The sequence below is a fragment of the Camelus ferus genome, chromosome 3 (assembly GCF_009834535.1).
Source record: "Camelus ferus isolate YT-003-E chromosome 3, BCGSAC_Cfer_1.0, whole genome shotgun sequence".
Lineage (NCBI taxonomy): Eukaryota > Metazoa > Chordata > Mammalia > Artiodactyla > Camelidae > Camelus > Camelus ferus.
The window spans coordinates 49,615,009-49,635,141 of NC_045698.1; the positions used below are offsets into that span (position 1 = coordinate 49,615,009).

Sequence of the window (20,133 nt, forward strand, 5' to 3'; positions counted from 1 at the left end):
TTAAGCCAGCACCCGCTACTTTATAACTTAAAAAAAAATTAATGTTGCATTAATAAAATTAAACCATAAAAGTAACGATACTTTTCAAGAAATAAGATACATAACTGGTTAGGTTAACAGCATTTCAGGTCTATACATCAAAGTTTTTTTGTTTTTCTTGGTTTGTTTGTGAACTTAGCTATTGTTTATCAGTCCAAAAGGTCAGAGCTTAGCAATCCGTGCATTTGCTGGGTAATATCAAGTAGTAAAATTTTACCTTAGTTGCGTTAGGGGTCATGAGTCCCCACAGATCCTAAACACGTCACTAGGGGTAATTCACACATATAAAGAACACAGCTTAAAGGAAATCCACTAAATTAAAAATCTATTTTCCATAAGGTAGGAGTGATTTAATGCACATGGATAATAATGAACAGATCTCAAAATGAACAGGTACTAGGTCACTTCAGGAGACTGCAGCAGCAAGAGGCATGACGCCCAGTGGAGTAAGCATGAGGATTCCCCCGGCAGAGCTGTACAGCCGCCCAGCTGCTTGGGTAGGAAAATATGAGTCATCTCTGTGTCTAGTGGCTCTGTCACTCTGTCTGATGCAGGACAAGACCTAGTTGTCTGGCATTTCTTGTCTGACAACCACCCAGTCCCGGATCTATAGCCCCATCATCCTTCTCAGAACTAATTAGTAGAAATGCTCACATTTACCAAGGTAGTGAGAAGCTCCTATCATCAAGATGTGACCTGAATTCAGAAGTTACCTCACAACAAGAGGAGGCAGAGATTACTGTCGTAAATTTTCAAAGCGGCTTTTAAAAATTGCAAACAAACTCGCTGGGGCAGTGTTTCTTAGCCTGGGGTATTTACTAGAAGTACACGAGTGCCCTACAGTAATCTGAAAAACCATTTCCATTTTTAGGGTAATTTTTTAAAAATCTAAGCTTGCTCAGATAGTCTGTATATCTTATATCAAAGAACTGCCCTAATTTTAGTGACCACATTTGCATTTGGCTTCATCATCACATAGGTGTTAAACAATGTGACTAAATGACATGGCTGATGAGAAAGGACTAGAGGCAGTGTGATATGCAAATGAGACATATAAGTACAGAGTGAGGGCCAAATGATGTCACAGCCAGCTATTCAAAAGCAGAAGGTGCAGTAGTTCCAACAGAGAAAAGGAGTGGGAGGACTGAGTCATCACTGGGCACAGGCATGCTGAGCTCAAAAGAACCTAAGCAGCAGCCATTAGTACCATATACTTTATAATAAAATGGGATTTCCATGGGTAAAATGTTAATTATTAACATGCAATAATGATTTATGAATCCACTAGAAAGGATTACACAGGTTGAATTGAAAGCAGATGGCCTAGTGACTCCAGTGCTGGGAAATAAAAAACTAAAACTTTAGGGGGAAAAAGGCGGACAGAGAGACTATAAAGCAGAGAAAATTTAAAATGTGCTCATATAAGTGAGGGAAATGAAACAAAGTTCTGGAAGCACCGGTCACAGAGGTCTAGAAGGCTAGACTGCGGAATTTAGGGACAAAGACCGAGAACAGGAGCTAGGAAGGATGGTGGGTACAGCTGAGTTGGATAAAGAATTAGAAAGGAAATGCCTTCTATTACTGGCGCACTAAGGTTTACTGTAATGGCGAGTGGAGGTTGAAGGTATTTGCAATTCTGTGAAACAGTAATGTTGACTGATGATTCACACTTTCCTGGGTGAATCACTCCAAGATTGTTCCCTGAAGTGGTGCCATGGGCATCCAGAGGCCTCAAGGACCTCAAGGGTGTCAGTAATCAATACTCCTCAAACTGGTGGTTAAACTGGGCTTATAACTCAGAAGACAGAACTGAGGGGAGACTAAGTCTGGGAAGTCTGAATTAAAAGAAATATTTCTTTTTGGGGGGCTAGCAATTCATGGAAAAGACTTTGTTCAAACATAAAAGTGCACCATTGGGGGGGGGGTCTTAGTCCCATGATCATTATTTTTGTCTTTAGGAGAAGATTTTGCTTTATTTTTTTAGAATACTAATACCATATCAACTAAATTATCAATACACTAGTGGTCCCAAATTTTCTATGTGGAGTCACAAGGACCTGCAATCCTTGTAGGGGTGTGTTGTGGTGCTGGGGGCAGGAGGGGAAGATAAGGGGCATTCAAATTTCTGAGACTAGGTGAGGAACAAGGAAGAAGATTCTCAGTCAGTTGTGCAACCTCGCTGTGGGGAATTCTGGCAAATAGGAGTTGTAGGAGAAAGCATGTAGCATGCTGCAGAAGGAATGCATGAGGACAAAACTAAAAAAAGGAAATAGTTTTCTCATCAAAAAAAATATGTACCTTTCTATCTGAATATGAAGTTAAAGATAAACTTAAGAATGACCCACCTTACTCCAAGCATAATTCCAGGTCACGTAACTGTCACCTCCTAGAACATCCTTGAGCCAGGTGACTGGGTTTTGATAAATCTGACCATTTTCTACCTTAATTTTGCCACTCAATAAAACACTGGCTTTGTGGGTAGTCTCCTGAGGTAAAAAAATAAAACAAAAATTAAGATTAAAAAATACCTGAAATATGTGAACTTCTGCTTCTGTCCATCATGAACTAACAGGGACCAGATTTACCCTAATAAACACCCAATACAACCAAAAACCAGACAAAAATAAAAATATGAAACAATGGTTTCCAATCTACCAAACATCAGGAAACAAAGTACAGTGACCCTGAGAAATGAGAAACTAACGCGGTGAGCTCTACAACTGACCCAGCTCACTGCCTTGAGAGAGTGTCCAGGTCACGGTGCAGGGAGACGGACTCCAGGCACAGCCCGTGGATTCCCTGAGTTGAGTAGACACAGTGGGGTCTAGGGAGGCACAATGGCTGGAGTCTGCAGGACAGAGTACTGAAGAGAGAAAATTACAAAGACAGAGAGAGCCCTGTAGATCTTCAGAGGGTCCTCTTTAAGTATTCAGCTGAGTTGTGATGGGCCGTGTGTGAGGAAATTACGTAAGGCTGGGAAAAGAACACCTGAAAAAAATCAGAGGTACCTGAAAAAATCAGAGGGAATGGCATTTTCTGGGATTCTTAGAGGGCAGAAATAGAGCCTGTTCCCAACAGTAAGACTAGAAAAACCTCAAAACTGATGGGGCATTGGTTGGTACATGGAAGAGTCTTGCCTCTGTAGTGGGAAATAGTTAGCTCTAGACTGACCGCTGCTCCAATCCTAGCAAATTGTAAAAGCAAGACCCAAAAGGATCAAATTGTTTCCACGTAACTTAACTACATTCTAGAAAAAATCTCCAAAATACTTTTAAGAATACAAAAATATCCAGCATCCAACAAGATAAATGTATGGGATCTAATAAAAAATTAACAAGCCTAGAAAGAAGTAGATAAATACAATCCATATGGAGGAGATAAAGTAACCAACTGAAAATGACTGAAGATGGACAAAGATGTTAGAATTAGCAGATAAGGACATTAAGCAGTTACTATAATCATATTTCACATGTTCCAGGAGATATGTGGAGACATGGAAGATATTAAAAAGACTCCCAACTTCCAGAGATGGAAATTACAATGTATGAAATGAAAAATACACTGAATGGGATTAACAATAGATTAGACATTGCAAACCAAAAGATTAGTGATTTCAAAGACACAGCAAAAGGAAATGCGTGAAAAAACACAGAGAAAAGATAATTTAAAAAATTAACAGATCATTATAGTGAACTGTGGAATGACTTTAAGCAATCTAATCTGTGTGAAATTGGAATTCAAAATAGGGAAAGGGAAGAAAAAATGTTTGAATAATGGCTGAATTTTTTCCAAAATTGAGGAAATAATAAAACAAGAGATTCAAGAAGTTCAACAAACCCCGAGCATAAGAAACACAAAAAATTAAACCAATGCTCATTATAATCAAAATTACTTAAAACCAGAGATAGAGAAACTTGAAGGCAGACAGAAAGGGAAAAAAAGACTTATTACTGAGGAACAGTTAAGAACAATGTTTCTTGTGGGAAACAATGTAAGTAAGAAAACAAGGGAGCTGTATCTTTAAAGTGCTGAAAGGAAAAAAATTCCAACCTAGAATCCTACACCTAGCAAAAATGTATTTCAAAAATGAGGTGAAATAAACTTTTTTCAGACATGCAAAAGTCAAAAGGATTTATTAGCAGCAGATCTCCAAGAGAAGATATATTAAAGATAGTCCTCCAGGCAGAAGGAAATTAGAGCAAATAGAAATCAGGATCTACACAAAGGAAAGAAAAGTACAGAAATAGTAGTTACATGGGAGAGATAATTTTCCTTACTATTTAAATCTCATTAAAAGATAACTGCTTAAAAATATAATAATGCAGTATGGAGTTCATAACATTATGTAAAAGTAAAATATGAGAAAACAGGAAAGTCAGAAGTAGAGAAATAGAAGTATACTATTTTGAGGTACTTAAAGTAGACATGAAGTGGTAAAATAGCACTTAAGGTAGATGGTGAGAAGTTAAAAATATATACTATAAACTCTAAAGGCACAACTAAAATAAAAAGTTATAGGTATTAAATGAACAAAAGGGATAAAGCATAAAAAAGGTGAAAAAATGAACAAAGAAGAGGTAAGACTAACAGAAAATAAGTATCACATGGAAGATTCAAGCTAACTATAGGTCATACTGAACGTAAATATTCTAGACTTGACCTTGCATTAGACAAAGAATCCTTAGACAGGATACTAAAAATATAATCAATGATAGAACAAATTGATAAACTGAATTATATCAAAATTTTAGACTTCTGTTCTTTATAAGACAATGTTAAGAGAATAAGAAGAAAAGGCACAGACCAGGAGAAAATATTGGCAAAGTATCTATTTGATAGAGGACTTATAACCAAAATACATATTTTTTTTAAAACTCTCAAAAAATCAATAATAAGAAAACAAGCAACCAATAAAAAAAAAAATGGACAAAAGACCTGAACAGACACTTAACCAAATAATAAATATGGATGGCAAATAACACATGGAAAGATGTTCAACATAATTAATCATTATGAAATGTAAATTAAAACCACAATGATAAACCACTAAACATATGCACATATTACATACATACATATAGCTACACTTTATGTTAACATGACTAAAATTAAAAGATTAATCATACTAAATATTGGCTAAGTAAAGAATGTGGAGGAACTAGAACTCTTATATACAGCTGGTGGGAATGTGAAATGTTACAAACAATTTTGGTAGTTTCTTAAACAGTTAAATATATACTTACCATACATGATCCAGTCACTCAAGAGACCTAGGTACTTTACTCAAGAAAAGTGAAAGCCTATGTCAGACCAAAACTTGTACAACAATGTTCACAGTAGCTTTATTTGTAATAGTCAACAACTGGAAGCAACCTAAATATCTATCAAGGATGAAGTGATAAACTATAATATATGCATACTATGGACTACTACTCAGCAATAAAAAAGGAATGACCTATTGATACATGCTACAACAAGGATGAATCTTAAATAACTATGCTCTGAGAAAGAAGCCAGACAAAAAAATAAATGCAATTTTACTTATAAAGAATTCTTGGGAATGTAAACTAATCTACAGGGAAAGAAAGCAGACCAGTAATTGTCTAAAGATCGGCATGAGACAGAAGAGGTATGAAGGACATATACAAAATGGTACAAAGAAACTTCTGGGGGTAACAGATATGCTCATTATTTTATCTGTGGTCATGATTTCACAGGTGTCAAAACTTGTCAAATTATACACTTTAAATATGTGCAGTGCATTGTGCATTAATTATATCTCAATAAAGCTGTTAAAATAGCTAAAATATGAAAATTATATTAAAACGTTATTATTGCTGATCTAGAGAAGTAACCACAACTGTCAGAATTTGAGTTAATGTAACTAATTACTAAAGGAAATTTGAGTTGCTTTGGCTAATGTGAGGTAGGCATACTTAGGAATAAATTGACTGACAGGCAAACTAACAGGAACATAAAGGATCTGAGATTAAGCTACTAATCCAGGCTTTATAGTTTGGAGCTTTAAAAGTGAATTTTTTTTCTCCTAACTTATCAATAAAGTTTATTAACTAGAAAAAGCCTACTGTCGAGGGGTGGGAAAGGTTGCAGAAACGGGTCATTCAGATTAAATTCCAACTAGCCTGGACTGGTTTCTGTTGGCTTGGTCCATAAGCAAAGCAGCATTCCAGGACTCTGCAGTCTTTCCCACTGTTACCTCCTCTTTCAAAAAGTGAATGTGGGGGAAAGGGAAAGGAAGCCTCTTTTGCAGGCATTTCTAGTAGAATCTTTTTTTCCTCATCTCCTTTTATGCATATGTGATATTGTTTTCACTGAGTCAGATTTACCCAAATTTCAAGTCACTTTTTGTTTCTAAATTGAGCTTCTATGGAAGATGAGTTTATACTTAAACCCTTATTAGGGGAAGCTTTAGCAGTACACTGGTAGTTCCCAAAACTTTGGAACCAAAGACAGCTCCAATTTATTATTTTTATTTTGTTCTTAAACCCTTCCTGCTGCAGTATAATTGACTAATTCTGGTCTGAAAGCCCAAAGATGCTTGTGACTAAAGTGTACAGGGCAATTTTAGAAGCATGATTTCACTTACTAAGAATACAATGGTTGTGTCTTTCTGTCCAAGAAGCCTAGTCAAACCCTATTTCCCTAAGCAGAGCTAAATGCTGACACTATGTGACAGCAACATTTACTCACTTATTTATATAATTTATATAATTTTAGAGAAAAAAAATACCTGTGTTTTAAATTCCAGAATGTTATTTCCTGGATTAATTCTTCCTAGCAATATCAGATCCTTTATCTGCATGCATTTCTTTTTAGGAGCTGTACTGTAGTTTAAAGGTTTTTTAATAGTATGTTGACGGCTAGACTCAGAGGAGGAAGAGCTCTGACTGTCATTTGCATGTGGAACAGCAACAGCTGATTTTTTAAGATACGGTTTCATCTGATGCCCAGTATTACTGCCAAAGACATCAATCTCTCGATGTGCCAGGGATTCTGATGCCCTCCTAGGTGGTTGCTGGGAAGCTGTTTTCCTGTTGTCTCTTTTTGGATCACAACTGGAAAAAGCCTGATCACAAAGAACAGCTGATGGATAGGGCTCATTGTGGGAAAGTACACTTGTGGTTTCTGAAATATTTAATGCGCCAGTTACTGCTGAAGGTCTAAAGGATGCATGCTCTTTGGCTGCCATATCTGTAAGATCATTTTCTTTTTGTGAATATTCTGCTTGAGTAATAAAAGTAACAGATTGGGATGGTAATTTAATCTTCTTAGTGCCATCTGAATGTCTGGATTTTGATAATCTGTCCAAGGTATAGTCACTGATGAGCTTAGAATTTAGCTCATTTCCAGAAAATCCTTCCCTTCTCATTCCCTTTGAATTTAGACAAGTGTTGGTGTTCTGGCTGTCATGCCAAATTTCCGAAGACAACTGTGTCTCCTGCATGCTTCCATAAACAAGGCTGACAGGAGAAAGTGAACCTGACTGGGGCTGCACTGAAGTTTCCAGACTGGTAAACTCTTGCCTGCTTTTTTCATTAGAGATTTCTGAGCTGGATGGCAGCTTCTTGAAACTAAGACCAGACAAAGGTGTAACATTCTTATAGTTGTGAATTTTCTCCCTTATTTTTTTCTGGTTTTTTGTTACAGTTAAAAGGCTCTTCTGTCTTGTGGCCAAGTTAACCAGTTGTTCTCTCAGGACTCCTTGCTTAAATGACTCCATGGACACCCTACAGGAAGAAACAGAAAGAGGAAAAAATACAAAAACAGTAGAAAACTTTTTTTCAGCAACCATTTAGATCTTGTAGCTATGCATAGATAAGCCGTCTCAATTTAAATTTAATCAGCTCAAAGTACACAACAGTCTATCTTTGCGATGTATATTCTTTGAGAGGAAACTGACTCTTTACTTGAGGTAAGCAAGTTTGCCTTTTTTTAGGAGATGACAGTGTGGTTATCCACACTTATATTTATAACATTATGTATCAGCTGTGAGTCAACCCTAAAAGGGAAATTAAACTTGGGTTGTTTATCTAGATACCTACCAGTCCTTCAGTTAGGAAGCACCAATTGATGGTTAAGGAGCAACAAAACTCTTTAAATTTGGAATTTGCTTACCTGTTTACAGTGAAATTGTGTATCAGGAAGTAAAATTTGGCAGTAAATTCCATTCAAATTCCCTTAGCAATGGAGGAGTGAGATTGTTTTGTGAATACATTAGCTAGACCTGAGAAATTTCAATTCATCAAGTAATCACCGAAATTGTACTCTGAATCCATACTGAGGTACTCTGACATCAGAGGGACTCCCCAGACAAGCATTAGCCTGTGTGCCTTCCCCAAACCAAGTTCCTGAATGGGAGGAAATGGCTCGTCCCTATCTGTCTTTTGGTTATACCCACCTATTCCACACTGACCTTCAGGATTTGGACACTGCTTCCAGTGGCTCTCAAACTTTTTGGTCTCAGAACTCTTTTATACTCTTAAAAGTTACTGAGACACCAAAGATCTTTTTTTTATATGGGTTATATCTATCAATACTTACTGTTTTAGAAAATAAAATGGAGAAACATTTAAAACACAAGAATACACAAGTGTGCATATTTCATTAGCTATGAGAGTGATGATTATCATCACACACCATGTGGCCACTAGAAAATTCCATTGTACAGTCATGAGAAAATGAGAGCAAAAAAGGCATATAACATCTTAACATTATTATAAAAACAGTTTTGATTTCATGGACCCATTGAAATGGTCTCAGGAACCATTCTCTGAGAGCAGCTGTTTTGAGGGAAAGCAATAGTACAGATATCTGCCTCTCTCCTAACATAGTTTAGAGCTGCTGGTACTGAACTCCAAGCAGACTGGATGTTAAAGCGAGGAGTAGCTATAATTAGAAGAAGCTAAAGAAGAAATCAGATTAGCAAACAACTGGTAGTATAAAATGCAAGATGCTGGATAGAGGAGAAAAAAGAAAAAAATTAGTATCACACTTAAAACTATGCAAAACAAAGAGTTCAGACAGAAAATAAAAATTCTCTTTATAAGATGTAAAGTCTAATAGCAATATTAATAAGAACATATATATAAAACATGGAATACTAATCAGTTGTAAAAAAGAAGGAAATCCTGCCATTTGTGATAACACAGATAGATCGTGAGGGCATTAGGGTAAGCGAAATATGTCAGACAAAGAAAGAAATATATTGTATGATCTCACTTATGCTTGGAATCTAAAACAAAAACAAAAAGTCATAGACAGAGAGAACAAATCGGTGGTTGGCAAGGTGGGGTTGGGAGGTGGGTGAAATGGATGAAAGTAACCAAAAGGTACAAACATCTAGTTATAAAATAAATCAGTCATAGGGATGTATTATACAGCATGGTGACCATAGTTGATAATTCTATATTGTATTGAAAGTTGCTAAGAGAGTAGACCTTAAAAGTTCTCATCACAGGAAAAAAGAAAAAAATAAGGAGCATATGTAGCTAAGTCTATGAAAAACTAATTAAAAAACAATGCCCAAACAAGAAAAACATATCTAGCATCTTTCTCAAAACAAGGATGATAAGAGGTATATAACCAATAAAATCAGGATAAAACTCTTTAAGGACCCTCAGGGTTTAGAAGTACACAGAACCACAAAATACACATGATTAAACTGCTTAAAAGAACAACATCTGTGACAGCAAAAGGAAAAACTTTTAATGTAAAAAATATGAGTTTACTAAGGAAAGAAATTTTCTCATGGGATTCATGACCAGATAGGCTTTCATAAAGTTCATGACTGTAGACAACTTTTTAAGATACTAAAAAGTTCTTTTCTGAACATTTCAAGTAATAAAGTAGAAAAATCTCTCTCTGGGAAGTACAATTCCCCATGGAGGTAATAGAGTAGACGACCTCATAAAGTCCTTTTTTGGTCCGAAGCAACATTTGTATTCTTAAGAAATTCTAGGCCTATTATAGTAGATAAAAATAGATAAATTCTGAAAACTCTAAAGCATTCCTATTTTTTTTCACTCACCTGTATTTTTTAGCTAGATCATCCCTTTCTGCCTTCTGCTTGGCAAGCACATTGTCCATAACTTCCTTGACCTCTAACATCTTATCAATGTATTGTTCTAGAAACATGGTAATAAAATAAGTCAGTTAATTGAGAGACAACAAATGCTAAATTTGGTCACACAGGACTTAGCCTTACTGTTAATTTAAAAAGCCATTATTTCCCTACCCTCTTCCCCAATATCAAGAGCCCAAATACATAAATCAAGGCTGATGGAATTAAGTCACTCTATGGAAGTACCCTGAAGTGTATAAGCAAGAACACTGTACCAAGAAGGAGCAGACCAGCCTGAGTTCTAATCCTGCCACACCACTGACTAAGCTTTGTGAACCTGGATAAGTCATGTGACCTCTCTTGTCAGCTCCCTTATCTGTGAGATCCCTCAACCAGATAAAGATATGAAAGGTGTCAGAATATGGAGGTGGGGAATTTGTAAAGCTATTTCTTTAGATAGCTGTAGCTTCACTGGGTGGGAATCTTCATCCTGAGCAGTAAAAGTGAGAAGTGAGGGGGTTTCACCCCTTTACCTCAAGCCTAAAGGGTTGTTTCTCAAAGGGCTATTGAGAGTGTAATAACTCTCTGTTGAGGTGATAATGGACTCATTTCTGACTTCCTCCTTGAACATCTAGAGGCTGAGAGCCTGAAGAGCAGAGAGCTTCCACAGCAGGGCAAAGACAAAGCTGCTGTTGTGCTAGGAATTAACTGTCCCCTTTTCTTCCAATAGTGGGTCCAAAGTGCCAGGATCTTGAAGATGGTGTGGAGCCTGCCCTGTGGTCCTGCCTCATGAGGGCTTGTATCTGAGGGTTAGAGATCTGTGTAAATTGGACCACCAGAAGAAAAAAAAGAAGCTGAGAGAAGACTCAGAGGGGCCACGGAAAGAAAAATGTGCACTATCACATCACAGGAACCATGCAGAAGTTTCAGAAGAGCCTCAGAAATTTTGCTTTGAAAAAACTCAAACAACTGTGAAAGAGTGATGGAGCCAACCAGTCAGGACTTGATCACCCGCCAAGAACTCTAGAGCCCCACTGTCTTACCTCTCCTCCTCTAAAGGGGCAGTGAGACACAAAAAAGAGATCATGATTAGAATATTTAGATAATCATGGTTATAACAGAACTGCAGTTAGAGTAAGTTACAAAGCCTGGGGGTGGGCTTAGAAAGGTTAACTAAATAGCAAAGAGGGTGGTACATTTTACTCTATAGAATTTGAGAATTTCTGTATTTAAGCAGACACTAACATGTTACAAATAAAAAGTTAAGTGAAAAAAAAAGAATCTGTAGCAGTTACGGCAGAAAAGGTGTCAAAAACTTGACTGCATAACATAGCTCCAATTTATTAACAAACAGGAACAGTCAATTTATGACACAGAAAATAAAACTAGTGAAAAAAATACCACTAATAATCAATAAGGCAAGTGAAAATATGGGACATATTTTCTTATTAAACTAGTAAAATTATTTTAAATGAAAATACTGATGCTATTAGAAATGCAAAGGAAAACAAACACTAACGTGTGTTCAGGGAAATACAAAATTATTATGTTACACTTTAGGAAACCAATTTATCAATATGAATCAACAGATTTTTAAATATTTATATACTTTTGACTCAATAATTCCAATGACGTTAATTTTTTCTAAGAAGATAATCCTAAATCGAGAAAAAGCTATGTGTTATAGCAAAATAGCAAAAAATTGGAAAAATATAAATGCTCAACAAAAAGGGAAAAATTAAGTAAACCGTGGAACACTTACTGAACAGATACTATGTAACCACTAAGAACGATGATTATGAGAAAAAGAGTGTAAAAATAGCCCATCTAGCATAATCCAAACTAAGCTTTTTAACAATTTTGAGGCATAATTACATGACTATGTTCTTAGAAGAAAAAGGAAATAAAAAAACCAAAATATTGTGGTGAATTTTAGCATATTTTTTCCTCATTACTATTTTTGAAGTGTATCTACATGCCTGTTATAATGAAAAAAGTATAAATTTGTAAAATTCATCTTAGAAGCATAAGGTATTATAAATACTAAATAAAATATATAGACTATACATATTGTTTGGGGGCGTAAATTACTTTGTATTATTTTCCTCAAACTATATTTTCCTCAAAATATAACATGTACCATGTGTTAGGCCAGCATGAAAAGTAGAATGCATAAAATTTAAAAAGAAATAATTTTTTAAAAGGGTATATAACATGAGTTAGGCTAAGAATTAAGAGCTATATCCCGCTACACAAAAGATGAGGTACTTTAAACTATTTTTAGCTAACTACTTTTAACATTCAGATCTGCATCTCTGAGGAGCTACTTCCTACCTTGGGAATTATACCTGAAGAAAACATAGCTGCGAGCTTGCAAATATTCTATGAAGTTTTGAGAAATTAAGATTATTAGGTCAGGGATAGGAGTCTAACGTACTATTTGGAATCACTAGTGTTTTGTAAACAGGAAGACAGCTATGCAGTAAGACATTCACGTGGTACATCTGCTCACCTTAAAAGTTTGAGGATTTACTCTACTTGTATCACCACTGCATATTCCTTTTCTGATCTCTTTTTAAGGGTTACCCTAGCTGGGTGAAGCTGAGGAATCAAGGAGTAATGTAGTCTCATCTCTAGTCACTATGTTATGTTTTCTGTCACATCTCGATCTAAACATATCACCAGTAGTGGCTTATCTCTGATTATGGTTCTGAGTGTCTCTCAAATTATTCACACTATACCTTGAGCCTAGAAGTATTTTCATCAACAACGACACAAACTACTGGTCTGCATCACTGATTTCTAATCATTATTCCTGGCACTTAACTTTTACACTTAAGAAGATCACTTTTCAGCCACTGTGAACTTTGAAATAAACATGTACCTTAAGAAGATGAAGTATCAATATCTTGGATGATTGAAATAATCAAACTTGAATAAGAATACATATTTACCTGCATCTTCAGGAGTTCTTATTTCAAACTCTAATAAATTTTCTTGTTTTTCTTCTATATCTTGTAGAATGGCACTAATGTTCTGATGCTAAAGATAAAAATATTAAAAACTTCATCACAAGAAAGTAGATGTTTTTCCCTAATATGCAATTGACAAATGCATGGTAAAAATGCTACAGAAAGTGCAACTAAAAATGCTCATTTCCCTTCGTGTTCAAAATGTAATCATACTTCATTTAAACTTAACTATATAAATACATCATGATTTACATAGCAGATCTGCTCCTGGAAAATAGACTGTAAGAGAACCAACCATACAAAGAATCATAATTTCTCAGTGACTTCTGTTATAATTATAGGTGTAGGAGAAAAAAACAACTAAAAATCACATATATGCAACAAGTTCACTTTTAGGCTTTATGACTATCATTGTACACTATTAAAATCTCACACATAATCTTAGAAACACAAAACACTACTCTCTCAAAAACTCACAAAAGGGATTTAAAACCACCTCTTTATGCACTTGTCAGTACTAATAGTCCTGCTGGAAATGCCTTCAACGTACTCTGCCCAGATCCCTCTCTTTCCTTGAGATGGAATTGTGGAGTGGACTCTGGAACCAGACTGCCTGGGATTGCATTCAGGCTCCATCTCTTCCCAGCTGGGTGACTACAGCAAGTTAGCTATCTTTTCCTTGTCTGAACTGAGTTAACTTATGTATAATGCTCAAGTCAGTGTCAGCATAAAGTAAGAGCTCAATAAATACTATTATTATTATATAAAACCAATCTTACACACAAAACCTCTGAATAAGCTAATCCATACTGATTTCTCCTTTCTCAGAATTACTTAAGAATTTTAGTGCTACATAAACTAGCATTAACATGTATAATGTCTTATACATTATATTTCCTCCATCAAAATAATGAGATCTTGCAGACAGGAGCATGGCTTTCATATCTGTATATGGTTTTCAAACTGCTGGATATACAGTTCTTGCTCAATAAATGACAACTGATGGACCAATTCATTATACACCCTTTCATATATCCTCAATATATATTCATTTTTAAGACACGTAGGTCCTCAAAGACTTGTGAAGTATGTCACTATAAAGTTTTACCTTGGTGCTCACAAGGGAAATGCACATAATAAAACCATTCAGTTATATGGATAAGCAATCCCACTGCTGTTATTTATGAAATGCATCAACATGAAACTATAAAATATAAATATGCAACTACAAGCAAATGCTATGGTTATAAAAGTAAACTAAAGGTCTGAATCTGTGCCTCGGCTAAATTTCTACCTACAGACTGAGATAAAGAAAACATCTTTCAGTGCTGACTTTTCTTTCAGTTTTGCCTCATACTATAGATGCACTCAATTTTGTCCATCATGGGCCAAAACTTTTCACTCCACACCAGCTCCACAATTTACTACCACAGAAGGTCCAGTAAAACCTTCCCTCCAAGATCCCCCTTCTTAAGCCTTTCATTACCACTTATTTATCTTACCAAAAAAAACCAAAAAATCCTAACCTAGGATCTGTCTTTGGAACAAGCAACTTAAAGACAGTTTATATTCTGCTTACTGTAAAGCTTCACTATGATTTTATTCCAGATTTGCAACTTTTACTACGGCAGGATCATCCTTGCTTCTGACATCTCCTTTATAATTCTGTATAATAAAGCACAGTGGCTAAGAGCATAGGCTCTGGAGCCAGACTGCCTGCAGCTTAACTCTGCCATTGCTACTTCACAGAAATGCAATTTTGCATCAAGTTACTTACCCTTTCTTACCTTAGCTTCCTTATCTGTAATGAGGAAGGTAATGATACTAACACAAACTACCTGGAAGAATTATTAGGAGGACTAAATGAGTGAATATAAATCACTTAGAGGAGAGCTTACCGTCTAATAAATACTCAGTAGTGAGTACCAACTATTGTTATTATTATTACTTCTGTACTTATTCTACACAGCGGTAGTGAAGGGGACTGCCTACATGCAGTAATTTGAAGGTGTCACATGGTAGCACCAAAGTAAAATCATCTCATTTCCGTTGCAACTGGCCTATAGAGTTGCCCCTCACCCCTAATTTGATTTTAAATTTTCAACGTTCAAAAACAATTATACATTTAGAAAAGACAAACTATTAATGACGTTAAAGTCCTAATATTTCTTTTAAGTTTTTTTTTTCTTTTTTTAAAAAGCTGGTTTTCATTAAACTCCTTTATCTCCATTACATTTCTCTGAGGCTTGGTATCTGAAATGACACACATTATTCCTGAAGCAAATACTCATACACTTAATAATAATAGGGCAGTTTTTCCATAATGTTTCAATCTTTACATAAAAATATAACTTAAAGATACTTATGGCCAACACGGTAAACTGATGATATAGAAGGATCCCTGTCTACTTCAAACACAGAGAAAAATACATTAGACAACATACAATAAATGTTACACACACACACACAGCTAAGACTGGAAAAAGAAAAAGAAATAAAGTGAAGCTAGCAGTGGCCTACAGGGATTTGGAACAAACATAGGTATTAGGGGCTGGGTTTTTAACGCCTACATAGGAAAAGGAGATAAGGCCTCAGGCCCTCATGAAGAAGGAATTAGAATGGAGTCCCCACATAAACCTCACTGACCTCAGGTGGGTTTCCTTTAGTTTAAATAAGGATTAGAAAGACTCTACTTGTAACACACCCAATGCTTTGGATAGAAAATTAGGAACCAAGCCTAAGTATATGAGAACTAAATTTATACAACCTGTGAGGTTCAGGAACCCTAACTGAGAAATCAGCATAAAAACTGGTGTGAAACTGATAAACTTTTAGGGCCTTAGCAGAAGCAAATGTTACACGCAAAGTCTAGGCACACCCAAATTCCCATAGTAGACCGCCCTTGCTGCAATGAGATTACCATAAAAATCACAAACCACCTGAAGGATCATGTTATCATGAGAAAGAGTAGGGAGGTGACTTCAAAATTCCTTCTAAAGTGTTTGAAAAGATTTCTTAAATGCTATCAATACTGTAGGGCAAGAGCAGAGAAGTCTTGTTTTGTTTTAAAACAAAAACTTTAAAGGAAATATAGATTGTAGAAATAAAAAACACAGTTACTGAAATTAAATACTCAATGTATGGGGTTAAATTAGAAACATCTGAGGAAAGAAAAAATGAATTCAAGAGGGATCAAAAGGTATTACCCAGAATATAGTGCAGAGAGTTAAAGAGATGGAAATATGAAAAAGATATATAAAGACTGGTCTAACAGCCATCTAAATGTGAGTTTCAAAAAAGGAAACTCCTGAGAATGGAAGAGAGGTAATATTCAAAGAAGTAAGAAATTCTGAGAGTTTCTAGAATACAAATGAGAAACGTATCTTCAGATTAAAGGGGCATGTCTAGCCCTAAGTATAATTAATAAAAACATATCCACATTTAGACATAACCCAGTGAACACATTGCAGAATATAACAAAAAGATTTTTAAACTGCAAGCTTAAAAGATATATTAACTACAAGCAAAGGAAACTAGGTTAACAATGACTTTTCATTCATTACAACAGATACTATGAACAATGTAAAATATTTCTGAAATGCTGAGGCAAATGCAATTTAGTTTGAATACCATTTAAAATATTTAAGGAATAAATTAGTTGATTAATCATAGTTTAGGTTTAATGAATGATATTTCCCCCTCTGCACTAACAAAAAATATGTAAGGGAGGTCTAATCAACATATGTAGCCTTAATCAAAATATTTTATTGAGGATGCTACTTTGTTTAAGAAGTTTAGTGTCCATGTGTTCTTGGATTAGAAGAATCAATATTGTTAAAATGACCATACTACCCAAGGCAATCCACAGATTCAATGCAACCCCTATCAAAACACCAATGGAATTTTTCACAGAACCAGAACAAATAATTTTAAAATTTGTTTGGAAATACAAAAGACCCTGAACAGCCAAAACAATCTGGAGAAAGAAGAATGGAGCTGGGGGAATAATGCTCCCTGACTTCAGACTATACTACAAAGGTACAGTAATCAAAATAGTACTGTACTGGTACAAAAACATAGAGACCAATGGAACAGAACAGAAAGCCCAGAAATAAACCCAAGAACATACAATGGAGAAGACAGTCTCTCCAATAAGTTGTGCTGGAAAAACTGAATAGCTACATGTAAAAGAATGAAATCAGAACATTCTCTAACACCATATACAAAGATAAACACAAAATAGATTAAAGACCTAAATGTAAGACTGGATACCATAAAACTCCTAGAGGAAAACACAAGCAGAACATTCTTTGACATAAATCACAGCAATATTTTTTGAATCCCTCTCTTAGAGTAATGGAAATAAAAATAAAAATAAACAAATGGGATCTAATTAAACGGAAAAGGTTTTTGCACAGCAAAGGAAGCCATAAACAAAACAAAAAGCCAACCTACAGAATGGGAGAAAATATTTGCAAACAGTGTGACCAATAAGGAACTAACTTCCAAAATATACAAACAGCTTATACAGCTCAATATCAAAAACACAGACAAGCCAATCAAAAAAATGGGCAGAAGATCTAAACAGACATTTCTCCAAAAAAGACATACAGATGCCAACAGGCACATGAAAAAATGCTGAATATTGTTAATTACTGGAGAATGAAAATCAAAACTACAATAAGGCATCACCTCACACTGGTCAGAATGGCCAACATCAAAAAGTCTACAAATAATACATGTTGGAGAGGGTGTGGAGAAAAAGGAATCCTCATATTGTTGGTGGGGATATAAATTGGTGCAGCCACTATGGAGAATAGTATGGAGGTTCCTTAGAAAACTAAAAATAGAGTTACCATATGATTCAGCAATCCCACTCCTGGGCATATATCTGGAGAAAAATATAATTTGAATATATATATACACACATACATACATACATATACACAACGAAGTATTACTCAGTCATAAAAAAGAATGAAAAATGCCATTTGCAGCAACATCAATGGACCTAGAGATTATTATTACTAAGTGAAGTAAGTCAGACAGACAAAGACAAATATTATATGATGCTGCTTATGTGGAATTTAAAAAACATGACACAAATGAATTAATTTACAAACCAGAAATGGACTCACATAGAAAGCAAAGTTATGGTTACTAAAGAAGAAAGGAGGGGGAGAGGGAGGAACAAACTAGGAATTTGAGATTAACATATACACACTACTATATATAAAACAGATAAAACAACAACAGAACTACTGTACATCACAGGGAACGATACTCAGTATCTTCTAATAACCTATAATGGAAAAGAATCTGAACAAGAATATATATATGTGTATGTGTGTGTGTGTGTGTGTATGTATATATATGTGTGTATATATATATGTGTATATATGTATATATAACTGAACCACTCTACTGTATGTCTGAAACTAACACAACATTGTAAATCAACTATACTTCAATAAAAAAATTTAAAAATAAGTAGTGTCTAGTAAGCCGTGTGTTTTAAACTAAGAACATCCCCCTTATAAGTAATACATGTGTAACTACTATGTTTTTTTAATAAAATATACCTTTATATGAGGGATTTCACATATAGCAAACATTATCACCATAAACCATGTGGGGTCAGGTTGCTTTCCTCTTCTATGTCTAAGTTCCAGGGTCTTTTCTACCTAGTATGTATCCCAGATATTTTTGGGAGTAGATGGGTAAAGATACTATGACAGTGGCACCATCTGTGGGATAAGGAGTAGCCAAAGAACCTAATGCAGGTGTAAAGGATAAAAGCTAAACCATAATTCTGTGTTCAGTGCACATAATGGAGAGTTAAATATACAACATATTTTATTGGCTGATTTTGCTCAATTATGCTGTATTATTTTCTTATGACAAAAACCATTTTCAACCAGCATGCCCCTAAAATGCAAAGAGTGCTGCAAATAGCCAATGGCTGGCTAGCCCAAGGAATGGCATTTTCTAGGCTGAAGAACAAAAGGATTTCAGCCTCACTCACCATAGGAAGGTTCTCCACTTTTTTCCCTTGGTTTGAAAGAGAAGGTATATCAACAGTTTTGCAGTCATCACAAAAACACTGTTTATGTCTTTTTGACCAGACAGCAGGAGTTTTCACTTTAAAACATAAAATTAGTAGATATAATAAAAATGTGCAAAAATTTAGCATCATTTTATCAATTGTAATGGTTACATTTACTGAATACTTACCACATGCTGGATATCAAACTGTCTCTGAATCACCTTATTTAACCTTCATGCATATGAGCCCTATGAGGTATAATTATATCCATTTTACAGAAGAGAGCTTACAGGGATTGAAGATGTTGCCTAATGTCACACAGCTAGTATTGAAACCAGATGTGCTTTCAAGTCCATGCTCTTAACCACTAAGACTATAATTCATTGTCGCTGCAAAGTTTTCTCCGACCCTCTCCCATTCTGGATTCTCCTTCTCCATATAAGGCCACCCCATATCCCTCATTCCACTAGGGTACCTGATCAAGGAAATGTGTATACAACAAACAACAGAGAAGTGGAAACAGATATAGAACTTTATCACAGAGTTCCCAATAACTCCAAATTGGCTATGAAGAGGGAGAGAACCAAGCTGGGTCTCTAAGAAAGGCCCTGATGCTACTTACTGACCTACCATATGGTAGCAGGCAAAGAAAAGAGGATTTCTGTATCAGTCTCTTGACTTTGACCTACATGTGATCTAGCTCACTAGTAAAGCAGGACACAAAGATGATCCTTGGCTCTGACCAATCATATCAGTAATATGATTCCTCCCTCGAAAACCAACAGTTGGTAAGGATAGTGGTAGGCTAGGGGAAAAGGGTGTGACAGGGGTTCTCTTCCCAATATTCTTCCTCATCAAGAGGACAGATCAGTTCTTGGCTTTCTTCTTCTATCAGTCAAAGTTCAAGCATGAAAAAAAGGAAGAACAATTCCCTTTCCTCAACACTTCCAAAATTGCATTTAATTGCCTGTTTTCTGGTTGGTCTTCCCCTAAGA

The 20,133-nt window shown here is 35.5% G+C and overlaps 1 protein-coding gene across 1 annotated transcript in view; it reads right to left on the reverse strand.

Moving 5' to 3' along the window:
- The window catches only part of ANKRD31 (ankyrin repeat domain 31), a 109,657-nt gene that overhangs the window by 12,963 nt on the left and 76,561 nt on the right, over positions 1-20,133 (reverse strand). The window contains exons 19-23 of the mRNA XM_032468389.1: positions 19,118-19,233; positions 13,075-13,162; positions 10,088-10,184; positions 6,791-7,787; positions 2,385-2,525 (exon numbers count right to left, since the gene is read on the reverse strand). Coding sequence (XP_032324280.1) covers positions 2,385-2,525; positions 6,791-7,787; positions 10,088-10,184; positions 13,075-13,162; positions 19,118-19,233 — 1,439 coding nt within the window. The remainder of the gene's footprint in view (positions 1-2,384; positions 2,526-6,790; positions 7,788-10,087; positions 10,185-13,074; positions 13,163-19,117; positions 19,234-20,133) is intronic.